Consider the following 13,684-nt stretch of genomic DNA (forward strand, 5'->3'; position numbering starts at 1 on the left):
CGAACCGGGGCACAAAGAGGCTAAATGACTTGCCCAGGATCACTCAGGAAGTCTGTGAACAAGCAAGGATTTGAATGAGGTTCTCCCAAATCTCAGACTAGTGCCTAACCACCAGACTGGAACAAAAGCGGTCAGAAGAAGCTAGGATACAAGAGAGTTATTTTCTCAACTCCCTTGAGTTGGGAGGGGATAGTTTGGTCCTTTTGGAACCTGTTCTATTGCAGGCAGCTGTATTAGCAAAGGGCTTATGTAGTATGTAGGAGAAGGAAGCTGCTAGGAGAACCAATCTCCATTTCCCCGAAAGTTAGAGGAGTCTTCAGGCAGGTTCTACAAATCAAATTGAAGCACTGTATGTGGTTCTGTGTATTTGCTTCGGTATTTTGGTTTATTCCAGCAGCATTGGGAAAACTCTGAGAATGTATTTGGTTTGAAAATATTGAAGCCAATAAAAGGAAGCAGGGACTTGAACTGAAGCCTTGCCTCATGTGGGCATCTCATGGAAACAAGAGGTAACGTCTTGATCTTATTAAAATCAATGGCAAAACTCTTAATGACTTCAGTGGGGGCCAGAATTTCATCCAGAATATCTTTACTTACATTCATAGTTACATGGGTATGGATTTATGAGGATAAAATTTTCTCTTCCAAATATTTGGAATATGTATTTTTTATTTATATATGAATATATTTTTAAAAACGTAGAAATAATTGAAAATTGTTGCAAAGAGCTTTAAAATGTTAACTTCAGTAAAATCTACAGAGCTCTTTCAAACTTTGTACAAATCTTAATGTACTCCTCCAGGCAGTCTGCCCCTCCCTTCTGCCAACTGGTTGGAAAGCTGCTAGTTTTACCTTATCTCGTTTACAAATATGACATTTTGAACTGTCAGTGCATATAAAATCAACATGAATGAGGTTAAAAACTTTGGCTCTTCTTTATAGAGAGAAATGTTATGCCCTCTTGAGGAATAAATGAATGAAATGAAACTCCTCATGGTGGGATGTCTGTTTTTATTTATATAGTCTCTGGTCCTGCAAGCCCGTGAAAACCCCCATTGAATTCAATGGGCATTGGTCATCGGTTTTCAGGACCTGGGCTACTATCATTAGATCAATCTTACCAGAACAACCTATGTATTACAAAGAAAATAGTGATTCTGAATGATTACATTACAGTACAAAACCTCAGGACAGAAAAGGGACATTGTCATCCTGAATTTTTTTAAAAAAAATTCTAAGTAGCTTCTGGGACTACATTTGAACTGAATTTGATGGGCAAGTTTTTATAGTTTTCAATCACATTTTCCTATATCATAAAAATTATTTCCACTTTTGTTGGAAGGAAGGAAGGAAGGAAGGAAGGAAGGAAGGAAGGAAGGAAGACAGTGTTGGCTAGGAGAAGGGGTGTGTCAAGCAGCACAGGTGTTTGGACTGGGTGACACAGCAGAGGAAAGGAGAGAGAACAAGAATATAAGAGAGTGATAAATGGAAAAGAGACAGCATGCTCAGAGAGGTGAGAGACAACAGACCCAAAAAAAAAGAAAGAAAGAAAGCAGACATAGAAATTAAGAAATAAATACAAAGGAAAGAAAAAGAGAAAAGAGAGAGAAATGAAAATCCTATCCAAGCATCAAGGTTGGCTGTTAGTCAGAAAGGAAGTCAAAGATAACCCCTAGGTTGCAGGTCTGTGTGACTGGGAGGACGATGGAGGGTTCAACAGTGACAGAGAATGGGAGAAGTGGAGAGGATTGTGACAGGTGTGGCAATTACCTGCAATATCCTGAACAAACTTTATTGAATTAAACTTAATTCATAAGGTTTAATTTATGTATCATTGTGGGCCAGGGATTGTATGTAATTCTATGGGGAAGGACCACAGCCCTCTAGGAACTAAGAACAGCAGTGGGGAGGTGGTTAGGCAAACTCACTCAAGTAATAACACCTCTAGAGAGCTATCACCACCTTGAGAGAGGCTCCCCGATACTAGTTCAAACTGGATTGTCTAGGGACCAACAGATCAAGAAAGGATTTTTTGGATGCATAGCCTGAGTTTAAACTGACTCAGAGCCTTCTTAATGATCCAACAAATAGCCAGACTCTTTTATCCAAGGGAGGCCCCAAACTTTCCTGGGAAGGGTTGGAAGAACTTGGCCCAGTCTGTGTGCTTATTTTGAGCTAACAGCTATTGTGAACTTACAACCAAAGGAAAACTTCTGTGTAGGGTTTGAAAAGCTGTTTGTTAGCATGTGTGGGGGTCTTTTACTGTTTTTAATGTTTTCTCTGTAATGCTTTTACCTTAAAAAAGTGCTTGTTTGGAAGGAGCTGTGTGGTAGTTTTACAGTGGCAATTATGCTGTTTGCTGTCTCTGAGGAGAAAAGTAAAGCAGGCTGGCTGACACAGCCTGAGTTTGCTGCGGAGGTCACAGTATAGGAGAGAGCTATGCAATCTGGAAATACCCCAGTCATGAGGGAGAGAGATGTGGGTCTCCACCCAAGAGAGCTGATGACTGTGGAGTCGGGAGCTTAGAGTGGGTGCCCTTGCTGGACCATTGAAGGAGAATAGAGGTGCAATTGTCCTGTGCTGTGACGAGGAATGATGAGGCATTCCATTCTGGCCATGTTAAGTTTAAATTGCCAATGAGAAATCCTAGAGGATATGTTGTGGAGAGTGAAAGAGACCGATACAGGATTGGAGGAAAAAGGGAGAGAGGTCAGGATTGGACAGGTATTTTTGTGAATCACTTTATAAAACAATAAAAAAATAGCACACACACACACATATGTATAAATAAAATATAGCTATAATTTCCACTGAATGCCCCACAAATGTGTGTGGATCCATTGGTCCTGCAAAATCTGATTTTGTGCTCTCCGATCAGATAATTATACATGCATATGCATAGACAAGTGCACAATTACCCTATTTGTATATGAAAATGTGGATTTTTTCTGGTGTACCCTTTAAAATTCACTCACTAATCATGTAAACTTTCCTTACTGGACAACTACAATTTAACAAGATACCAAATCAGTAGAAAGTACATTTAAAGGAAACCAATAGAATGTCCACTCTGAATTGTAATAGATATCCCTGTTGGACTCTTCTCCAGATGTATATGTGTGTGTATTTGAGAGAGATGGACTGATTACTAGAAAGAGGGAGGAGGCTGTACAAGAATCTCAGAATAATGAGAGCCTGTGAAAGAAGCAGGAGATTGCTATGCAATTGGAATGATTAAGGCTGTTGAACCATGTTAGCAAAACATAGTAGGTTAACAGCTCTAATCTCCTTTACCGTCTAACCTGGGAGTTACTCCAGGAGGTCTTTCCTTGTTTTAAAAAACAACAGAAGCACCCCAAACCTAAAATACTGGACTTAAATTGCCAAAAACACTTGTTAATTTGGTATCTTGTTAAATTGTAGTTGTCCAGTAATGAAAGTTTACATGATTAATGAGTGAATTTTAATGGGTACACCAGAAAAAACACTAAATTTAACCTCTTTATTATTATCCATGGTTCTGAATTGGCAGCTCTGAAGATTGAAGTCCTTTCTGCACCAAACAGTTACACTATGGGCAATGAGAGTTCAGGCTTCTCCACGCCTATCATCTATGGGCATGTCTACACTGCAGCTAGACACCAGTAGCTGGCCCATGCCAGCTGACTTGGGCTCATGGGGCTCGGGCTAAGGGGCTTTTTAACTGCAGAGTAAACATTCAGGCTCGGGCTGGAGCCTGGGCTCTGGGAGGGTCCCAGAGCTTGAGCTGCATCCTGAGCCCAAACATCTACACTGCAGTTAAACAGTCCATTAGCCCAAGCCCCGCGAGCCCAAGTCAGCTGGCATGGGAGCCGCACGAGTATCCATTTCACTTTCCACATAAATAAGATTTCAGGTTCCATCTATGCATATGTTATTGAATATTCCTAACAAGTCTGGTTTGGCATTTGGTATGTGTTTCGTTGTGGGTGATTTAATTTTAGCAGGAAACAGCAGTGTAGAAGTCTCGGCCGACGTTCGGCCCTCAGCGGGGCTGTGGGGTATCCCACCGCCTCACTCAGGTCCGCCGTCAGTCCTGGTCCAGCGGTAGTGTGGGACAGCAAACACATGGTTAGGGGCTCAGGCCCCTAAGCAGGGGCTGAGCCAATAGTTCAGGAAAAGCCCCAGGCCCTCAATCAGGGCGGAGCAGCAACCATGCAGTCTGGAGCTCAGGCCCTCAAGCAGGGGCTGAGCCAATAGTTCGGGAACCCAGGCCCTTAAGCAGGGCAAAGTCAATGGGTTTGTAGCAGCCCAGGCCCTAGGTCAGGGTGGGGCAGCAATCAAATAGTCAAGAACCCAGGCCTTAAGCAGGGGTTGAGTCAAGGGGTTATGTGCACCCATCCCTGCCTCTGTCCTGTCCCCAGTCTGCTCAGTCTCAACCCCCTCCCACAGCACCAAACCTGGACCATGTGGGTGAACTTCAGATGTTGTAACAGCTTAAAGGCAAGAGGAGGGAGGAGGAAGTATCAGTGACCTTCATTATGTTGGTTCTTGTCACAGCTGAAAATACTGCAGGGAGGTGGTCCCTTCTCAAGAGAGGATAATTTGTTAATTAAGGTTTATCTTGCACTCATTGGACAGCCACCATCTGGCTTTAATAATTCAGAATGAAATACTGAAGTTTGGGCTCATTTTATTCAGCACTTACTGAAGTCAATATTCCATTAATGTCAGTGAGGAGTTAACCTGAGTCAGGATTTGTCCCTCCTTTTGAAGTCAGTATTAGGGCAGCTCAGGTGAGTAAGGGGTGTAGGAAAGGGCCTTTACATATTTATACTGCAACAACATTGATAATTTAATTTACATCTTGTAAAATCTGAATGTTGTGGTTGAAGACATTTTTGTTTTCAATGATGTAGTCCAGAGATAAGACTTTAATGTAAAAGGTTTTATATTAGTACACAGGAAAGTAGAGTATTTGAATGTTGTTTTCATCTAATCACTACTGGGCAGGTAAATTAATTTTGTAAAAACACAGGCTCTCGCTGCTACAATACACTTCATAGTTTGTGTAAAAAAAATCTATAGACTGCTCACTCTCTGTCTAGATATAAAGGATGGAGTGGCTGCATTACTTTCACAAGAGGCAGAGCTACGAATGAGCTATGCATGTCATCCAAATAAGTGCTGATATACACCACTCTGCAACATCATGGATTTCACATATGCTACATGTATTAGATTAATTGTTTGAAAAATATTTTAGAGACTAAGAAAAAAACAACCTAGAATAATAATATTTTTTGTACTCCTCCACCTGTACAGCAAATTCCCTCAGCTCTATGAGTCAAACAGTACAGGTCTTGGAGGGAGAGAATAAAAATATATAAATACATTCAAAATATCTCTATGAATTATGTAAAATGTTTTTTTTTTAAAATACATAACAATGTCATGGTTTTAAATTCTGATATCTCAAACTTTCCATGAGTATGTTTAATTGTAATGCTGGATATAAAGTTTATATTCTTAGTCCTGATTCACCATTAGATATCCGATTTTTAAGGTGAGGTTTTGCTTAGACAAGTGCACATTAAAAAATGATGCCATCTCACTCAACCATTTCTCAAAGGGGCAGATCCTCAGCTGATATAAATTTTCATAGTTTCATTGAATGGAGTTATGACCATTTATATCAGCTGAGGATCTCTCCCCCTCCCCAGGTGTAGTCAGAATAATACTCTTCCTACTTTACAGATTCAAATACATATTTACTATTTTTTTCTGCTGGTGCAAGCTCTATGCAATTCTGAGATCATGTGCTACATTCCCCTTTTGATCATTCCTCATTCACAGCATTAAATAAGCCTCAGCTGCAGATTTTTTTTATCATTAGTGATGGGTGAGTCAGAAAGAACGCTACTGACTTTTTGATCCCAAAAACTTAACTGTGAGTTAAAAGAACCATCTTTATACTTACAAACTGAATACGCTTGAACAGGAAATCAACGAGAAACAATAAACAGGCAGCCATACAAATTACAGAGTCACACTTCTAAAGAGAACTTGTTACTTGGTTGAGGACTGAATATTTGACTGTCCAGGGACTCCAGGCCATTATAATTTTGCAGGAGAAATGCCACATTAGAAAGATAGGGAGATGGGGGAGGGGAGGGCAGATTTCTCTGGCAGGTTGTTTTCTTAAAAAGGTGGTTTGAAGCTGCTCAGATTTTTGGAATGTCAGAAGCAGTCCCAGCAGAGGAAATTAATAGCCAGAGTGTAGTGAGGCAGCAAAATTCATTGTGTGTTATATCTGTATCTAATATATGAACACGCACATTCATTCTGCCTTCAGATGTGCAAATATAGCTTCCATGAAATACAAAGCCATTGTTTTCAGTTACATACTATTGATGACAAAATTATGGAATTTGGCTATTAGTCTGTTTTTGTTATTTATTCAAAGTAAAAGTTACATCAGTTAGTAATGTATTAGAATAAGAATTGCCCAGTTATTTTTAACTTTTATTGAGCTTTACAATTGTACAGATCTGGAAACAATAGAGTATAGAAACATCAAGTGCAGAAGATACAATATTCAGATGTAGTAGCAATCTGTGTTAAACAGCTGAAGAAGCACCAGTGCTCTCACAGGACAATTCCTGTAATGGATTCATGCAGTTACAAACCAAGGTTTTCCTCACATCACAGGATGAGCTTTAGAAAATGTAAGCAAACACACAGGGTGAATTTGGTCCAATATGTCTAATGGGGAAATGTCAAGTAATAGCAATAATAGAGAATAACCTTTATAGTGAGCACCAGTTATCAGCCTTCAGAAACCGTGATACAGGGTGAAGATCTATCCCCCCTCCCCATGTGTAGTCAGAATAATACCCTCTCTACTTTGCCGATTACAATAAGTGTTTACTTTTTTTCCTACTTACACTCCACATAGGTGGGCGAGGGGAGATGGTGTGCAAGGAGCCTGAGCAGCCACACCGGGGTGCCTGCAAATTGTAGCCAACCACATTGCAACGAGCATAGGATCACCACAGCCATGTTAGGTGATGGCTTTTCATTTGAAAAAAAATGCCTGTGTTAAGAAAAGAATATGAAAACAAAGTGCAGCTTTTAAAGCCTCAGACAAAGCAGCAGGGACTCTTTCCAAAATGGGTTGAAAGTGAATTCCAGAGCTGCTTTGAAAGCTTTAAAGCATTAGGAAACCAAATAGCTGAACCAAACAAAATTTGTATGCACCTGCAAATCCTACATTTCTGTATTGGAACCAGTGCTCACACACACTAAATGTACTCGTTACTAAACTGCTTCTTTGAACACCTGCAGTTATGAGAAGACATATTTAAATTGAAGTGATCTTTTTTTAAACTTCAAAACTAGATGCAGTTCTTGCCTGTGGCCATGATTTTGGACTATGTGGAATCCCTGTGGTCATGACGGAAGCTTGAAGTTAAAATGCCTCTGAGGATAGACAGCACTCTCCGAAGTCTTTTAACATGGTTTCTAAGCTTTTTATGCTTTCTATCCAGCCACAAATGACATGCTACTCAGCAGGGTGATTCCAAACTGGTGGCTAAGAACAAAACTTTGTGGGGCTTTTTGCATTCCTGTGGGATGAAATCTAATGGCCCCTAAAATTTATATAAATCATAAAATATGATGGGATTATATGAAGGGGGGAGTGGTTATTTATGTCACATAATTAATCAGGAAATTAATAATTTCTGGAGTGACTCGTTTTATATTTAAATATTTATATCTTTTTTGTAGAGTGCACAGCTATCAGGGCTAGAGAAAAGAGCTCCCTCTTTATTTAGCCTGATCTTCCATTATAAGTGGTTTTCTAACTCCTTCCTTAACAGCTAGGACACTGCCCTGGTGTGCTAGCCATGTATGCAACAATGTAAAATGGTGTTAGATTATGGATATAGATAATTTTAGGGTCATAGATAGAGAGGAACCTTTCTCCAACTTGCCCTTGCTTTTGTGGCATTCAGTCACTCAATATTGCTTTAATTAAGTATGCTTATTATTATAGTAATATTGCTCTTGCTATGTCAGGGTCATTTGAAAATTCAGAAGAGATCCACAGACTCTATGATCTTGTTCACCCTGCCCCATCCAAGTTCCCCATTTACTGATCATAATATTCTACTGTGCAATTTCCATAGTCATTTCATTCTTGGAGGCATTTTCCTTAATATTCATTATTTATGGTTTTTAGTGGTTGCAACTGTGTTATCCCAGATCAAATGCCACGTCTATATATAAAGCACATAGATTTTTTTAAACTGAATAATTCTTACAACTTTTCAATGAAAGTCAATCTATAATGTTGCTTACAAAAATAGCAGTTTACAAGATGGGTGTCCCAGTGTGAAAAAGAAAGGTGCGCTTTGGATGTTGAAGTGTTGAATGACAACAGTGAAGACATTTGTTAGGGGATGCTAGTGAATCATTTAGTGAAAGTAAGGATAATAACACTGACCTTCCCAAAGATCCAAACAAGCCTCACTTACTGCTATGGTACCTACAATCAAATAGAGGAAGTGATGCGATTAAAAATATTTCAATCACAGATCTGGTCTGCACCTTTCCCCAATGGGCTGGTTATGTTTATTGTAAACCCAGTTTAGATTAATATTCTTTCTTACACCAGTAATCCCATTGACATGAAGGTCTATTTGCCTGAGTACAGGATTGAGACCCACATCTCTACCATTATGTATGAGCTTTAAAATATACAACCAAACCACATGTATTGACTGTGCCTATTTATGACAGCCTGGTTCACTATATTTGCTTTAGCATTAAAGAATGTTAAAAGTGTCCTAATGTAATGGTACTATATTTTGAGATTTGTATGTACTTTGCTTGCCAGTTTTCTTGCTTGTTATAACTTTCAATGAATTTTAACATTGGTCCAGCCAGTCTCTCTCTCTCTCTCTCTCCTTTCTCTCTGTGAGGTTCACATGTTGACTGATTTAAATATTCCATAATGACTGTTTGGCATATCCTACAGGCAAAGGTCCAGAAACCCTTTTTGCTGGCTATAACCTCAATGATAATGAGTGGCACACGGTACGTGTGGTTCGTCGAGGAAAAAGTTTAAAGTTAATGGTGGATGACCAACAAGCTATGACAGGTAGTGTGCAGTTATACTTCATCTTACTGGGGGAAATAAGACAAAACATAACAAAAATTGTAGAAATAAAGGCTCTTATTCAAAGCCCATTAAAGTTAATGGGAGTGTTTCTCCTGATTTTAATAGACATTGGATAGGATCCAAAATGCATGCTGTGCAACAATTAATGACCATCACAAGATACAACCAGATAATCATCACAATTCACACTAGCTTCACTTTAGGGCTAGATCAACTCACACTGAAGTCAATGGGAATTTTTCTGCTGACCTCAGTGGATGTTTGATAGGGCCCTGAGGGGAGTTCGGAGGGATTTATCCAATGATAGAAGATAATCAAAATGCCCTCTGCACCACTCATATCCAATTTAAACTGCAATTAAATGCCAGGCCCTTTGCACTGGAATGAATTTCACAGATGTTTCCAATTGTTGGGCACAATTTTCCCCCCTAACTTTTAATAAATCTTGCATTACCCGGTTTAAATAAATAAATATTAGGCCATAATATTATCTTTTGTGTCTAAATGGTAATATATAGTCATCAAGAAATGTGAAAGTTAGAAGGTGCTGCAAACACTTTAGCACAAACAATACCGGGTACATTAGGTGATATTAGAGAGGACTTTTATTTGACCTTTCATCCTAAAAATACTGTTAAAGAACATTAGTATAAAAGTACATTCTCTAGAATTAAACAATACCAGAGGTGGTCTACTGAAGGTGGGGCAGAATTTTACTCAGTATATGTAATTCACTTTGTGATGATCTCCTAAGAAAGGAGGTTGCCTAAAAAAGGGTGGATTAATTGGTTTGAAATGAATAAAAATGGCACTGGAGTTTTACTATGATTGTGCATTTCTTTAATCTGGCAGCTAAAACCATAGAGTTTATTGTGTGACCTTTTTTTTTTTTTAGTAGAAGAAGCTGTTCTGAACTGAATAAAAAGTGACATCTAAAAACTCCCATATTTTTTTTCTATTCTCCTAATTGCCAAGTTTTAATTTAAACATCATCTAGATTACAAAACTACCAGGAAGGTCTGTTTTTCTCTGAAATCTCTTGCCAGCTGTTCAGAATGGCTTCAGCAAAAGGTCAGCATTTAATTGAAGGCAACAGTAAAGATTTTTAGGATACTAGAATTATAGTGTTTCTTAAATTCTGTTAAAGTGATTACAATTAAATGGGGGGAAAATGACTAAATAAACCTATGTTCATGTGCCATTAAGGCTGTGAAGTTCTGGTCTTGAAATTTCTGTGACACTGATTTAATATGAATAAATCCAATTACGATTAGATATCAGGGTTATGGTCAAAGGTCCATGAAAGTCAATAAGCATCTTTTCATTGACTTTAGTGGGCTTGGGCTCCAGCCCTACGGTTGCTTGACAGATTAGATTTCCAGGGCTATCATTTCTCCAAAATGCCTCACATTCTGGTATTTTAAATGGAAAACTATTTATTTAAATCTGTGCTGGTGATATAACATTTTATTTTAAAATTTAAGGCAGACCCTGATTTCTGTTACACTGAGCTACATCAGATATTGCCCTGAAGGGAAATTAGGCTCAATCCTGCCAATTGAAAGTTGACTGACAGTTGTAAAATCTGAAAACATTTAATTTTCTCTTTCAAAATAATGGGATAAGTGTGTCTCCCTTTGTGAAGGGAAGAAATCCTCCTAACATTGTCTCCTTGTGCAGTCGGTGGGAAGGCATTGAAGAACACTTGAAAGATGTTGGGGCTGCCATTTACACTGAGCCTGATAATCTGTGGGATCTCTGTCCCCACTTCAATGAGCATTAGGCTTTCTGCATGTAGAACCTGCACTGCCATGCTGTGGCATGGCCTCTTCTCTTTCCTGCAGCACAGATCACTCTAGCACATACTGCCAAAGGGTCACCTACTATAATGGCATACTGTCACCCTTTTCCAATAGGGAGTCAAAGGTGCAGAATACAAATTAGCACTGCTCGGAACATCCTAAACTCGGGTGTTTTGCCGTGCAGAGTTGCTGCTGTTCCCGAGCTCTAAAATCTTTAGGACATGTCTTCAGATTTCCCAGTGGGCAGAGGTTTTTCATGTGGAAGCATTCTAAAGGTTACATGTGGGCTCAAGCTCCTCATGAGCCCTGGCTTTCCTCTTTGAAAAAAAGTTCCACTCTCTCCCAATAGTGTCTCCATTGTTTTCATCCCATTCCTATGCCACATAGAAAGAAGGATTCATAGAGTTTAAGGCCAGAAGGGACCATTAGATCATCTAGTCTGACCTTCTGTATATCACAGGCCACTAACTTCCATCCAGCTACTCCAGGATTGAGCCCAGTAACTTGTGGTTGGCTAAAGCATAACTTCTAGAAAGGCTTTATTTGAAGCATCTGGTCCAATGATTTTTGAAAACTGCTTTTATGATACATAAGACCATACATTGAGGAAAGACATTGTAGGAATTGGCTAATGTGTTACATTTCATCTACTGGATGGAATTAGGACTGCTGAACTGCTGTCATAGCTCCTAAATTGCTTCGCCTTGAGCTCAAGCACTTGGGGTCAGGGCTTTCAGAGCATGAGAATGAGAGCTCTATCCCTGCAGCTACCATTCTGATTGACTAGCTATGCAGCATAGTGGCAGCCCTAAACAGCAAAATTTTCAAGCGCATCTAAGTGACTTACCAGTAGGTTCCTAAGTCAGTTAGGTGCTTTTAAAAAATACTTAGTTTCTAGAGAGCCACAGTTACAGTATTTTGTCTATAAATATATAAAGTAAAAGTTGAATGAGTAGGGAAGGATACATATTTTAGCATGTGAATAAACGTATGCTGAGACTTATTTATAATGCTGAAAGATATGTGGCCTTTAGGGGCACCTATGCCAGAAAAGACAATGCATGCTGCTTGCCAAATCTTTTCATTGACAAGTTCACAAAATGCCTAGCTCACCAGGCAGGAGCTACGGGGTTGTTCCCTGTTGGAGGCCACTGTAGGGGTTACAAAAGATGTGGGGAGTTATTTTAGATCTATAGTTGTATTAGCCTCTCTTGTACAATTAACACATTCAGGGAGAGGAGTGAGTGATGAGCCCAGATTTCTGGAATGTATTTTATTCTTGTGCTCAAAAAAAAAGACAGACCCTTGATTAATTGAGAATGGGCAGAAGGGTTTGTCACTGCAGAGCAAAGCAGAGTGGAATTATGAATGGTGGGAAGGCCACATCCCAACTTAACTGTCTCGTCCGATTGGTGAATATAGATACACTCATACTTTTGGACTTACAGCAGTGTAACTGACAGCAGAACTGAACCCTAAGACTTTGGGTGAGGAATAGAGCTGGTAGAAAAATTTCCAATGGAACATCTTTCTATTGGAAAATGTCAATTTGAAATCTAAACATTCTGTCGGAACATGTCAATTTTGACAACATTTTGTTTTTGAAAAAATCAGTACTAAGAGTTTTGATTTTTCATTTAATAACTATTTTTGTTTAGATATTTTATTTTTATTTTTGTATTATATCAATTACAATACCAATAACCAATTCTAACCCAACTACCACCTGACAATTACCAATTAGAATGCCAATTCCAAATGGCCATTTGGAATACCAGTCACCAATTTTTATATTATATTAATTATATTATACCCCTAATCTTAACATATTATAATATAAAACATAAAAATGAAACAAACTATTTTAAAAATTGGAATTAAATATTTTTTATTAACCCCAAAAAAAATTTTGTGTAAATTTCGTTTCGTGGGAAATTTTGTTGGGGGGCGGCTTTTTTCCTCACAAAGAAATTCCAAGTTAGGAATAGCACAAGTGAAAAATAAGCAGCAGCAGTTTAGTAAAAGGAACTTTTAGGGGGAAAATGTAGTTGATGACTATGAATACAACTTGTGTTACTTGCAGTGAGAACTGAAACACACTCTTCCAAAAGCTGAATTTGACCCTAAATAAACAAATTTTCAGTTTCCTACCAAATTTATTTGAATAGAAATAAATAATGAACCTCACTGCCAGCAGCAAGACAGAATGTTTTTCATAGTTTTCATAAGGCACCAGATGACCTTTATTTGTAGTTGTCGAGCCAGTAGTAGCTCTGTAGTTGGTCAATGTGGGTTTTCAGTTGTTTGTGTTCCTCAAGAGGAGTGTCTGGACTAGCATACAGAGTGATGAGGAAGGTGGGCCAAGGCAAATCAAGAGGGCTTGAGGAATTCACTTTTACATGTATTGACCCCAACACATAGATGGATTTCACCCTGTGTCTCTGGCTGTGTAAACTTCACATGTGAAGCAGCATCCTTTGACTGTTGGCTCCTGTACCCATTGAAATCAATGCAAAACATCCACTTAAGTAGTGCAGGGTCAGAGCTGAGCCTAATTATTTTGCAAGTGAAGTAAATTTCATCCTGTGTGCTTGAGTGCAGCAAAGGCAGGCTGGAAAACTTTGAAAGGCCTTACAAGTCTGTGTATGGGCCAGGTAATATATATTGCAGGCCTGTGGTGCAGTGTGTGCGTGTGTGTTTTCTGACATAGGCACTA

General features: G+C 38.9%; 1 protein-coding gene across 25 annotated transcripts in view; it reads left to right on the plus strand.

Moving 5' to 3' along the window:
- NRXN1 (neurexin 1) overlaps positions 1–13,684 on the plus strand; it is a 1,214,702-nt gene that overhangs the window by 601,870 nt on the left and 599,148 nt on the right. For all 25 annotated transcript variants that reach the window (XM_065401764.1, XM_065401747.1, XM_065401749.1 and 22 more), the window contains one exon: positions 9,023–9,145. In XM_065401764.1, the coding sequence (XP_065257836.1) occupies positions 9,023–9,145 (123 nt within the window). The remainder of the gene's footprint in view (positions 1–9,022; positions 9,146–13,684) is intronic.

Source organism: Emys orbicularis, chromosome 3, assembly GCF_028017835.1.
Source record: "Emys orbicularis isolate rEmyOrb1 chromosome 3, rEmyOrb1.hap1, whole genome shotgun sequence".
In the NCBI taxonomy this organism is placed as follows: Eukaryota; Metazoa; Chordata; order Testudines; family Emydidae; genus Emys; species Emys orbicularis.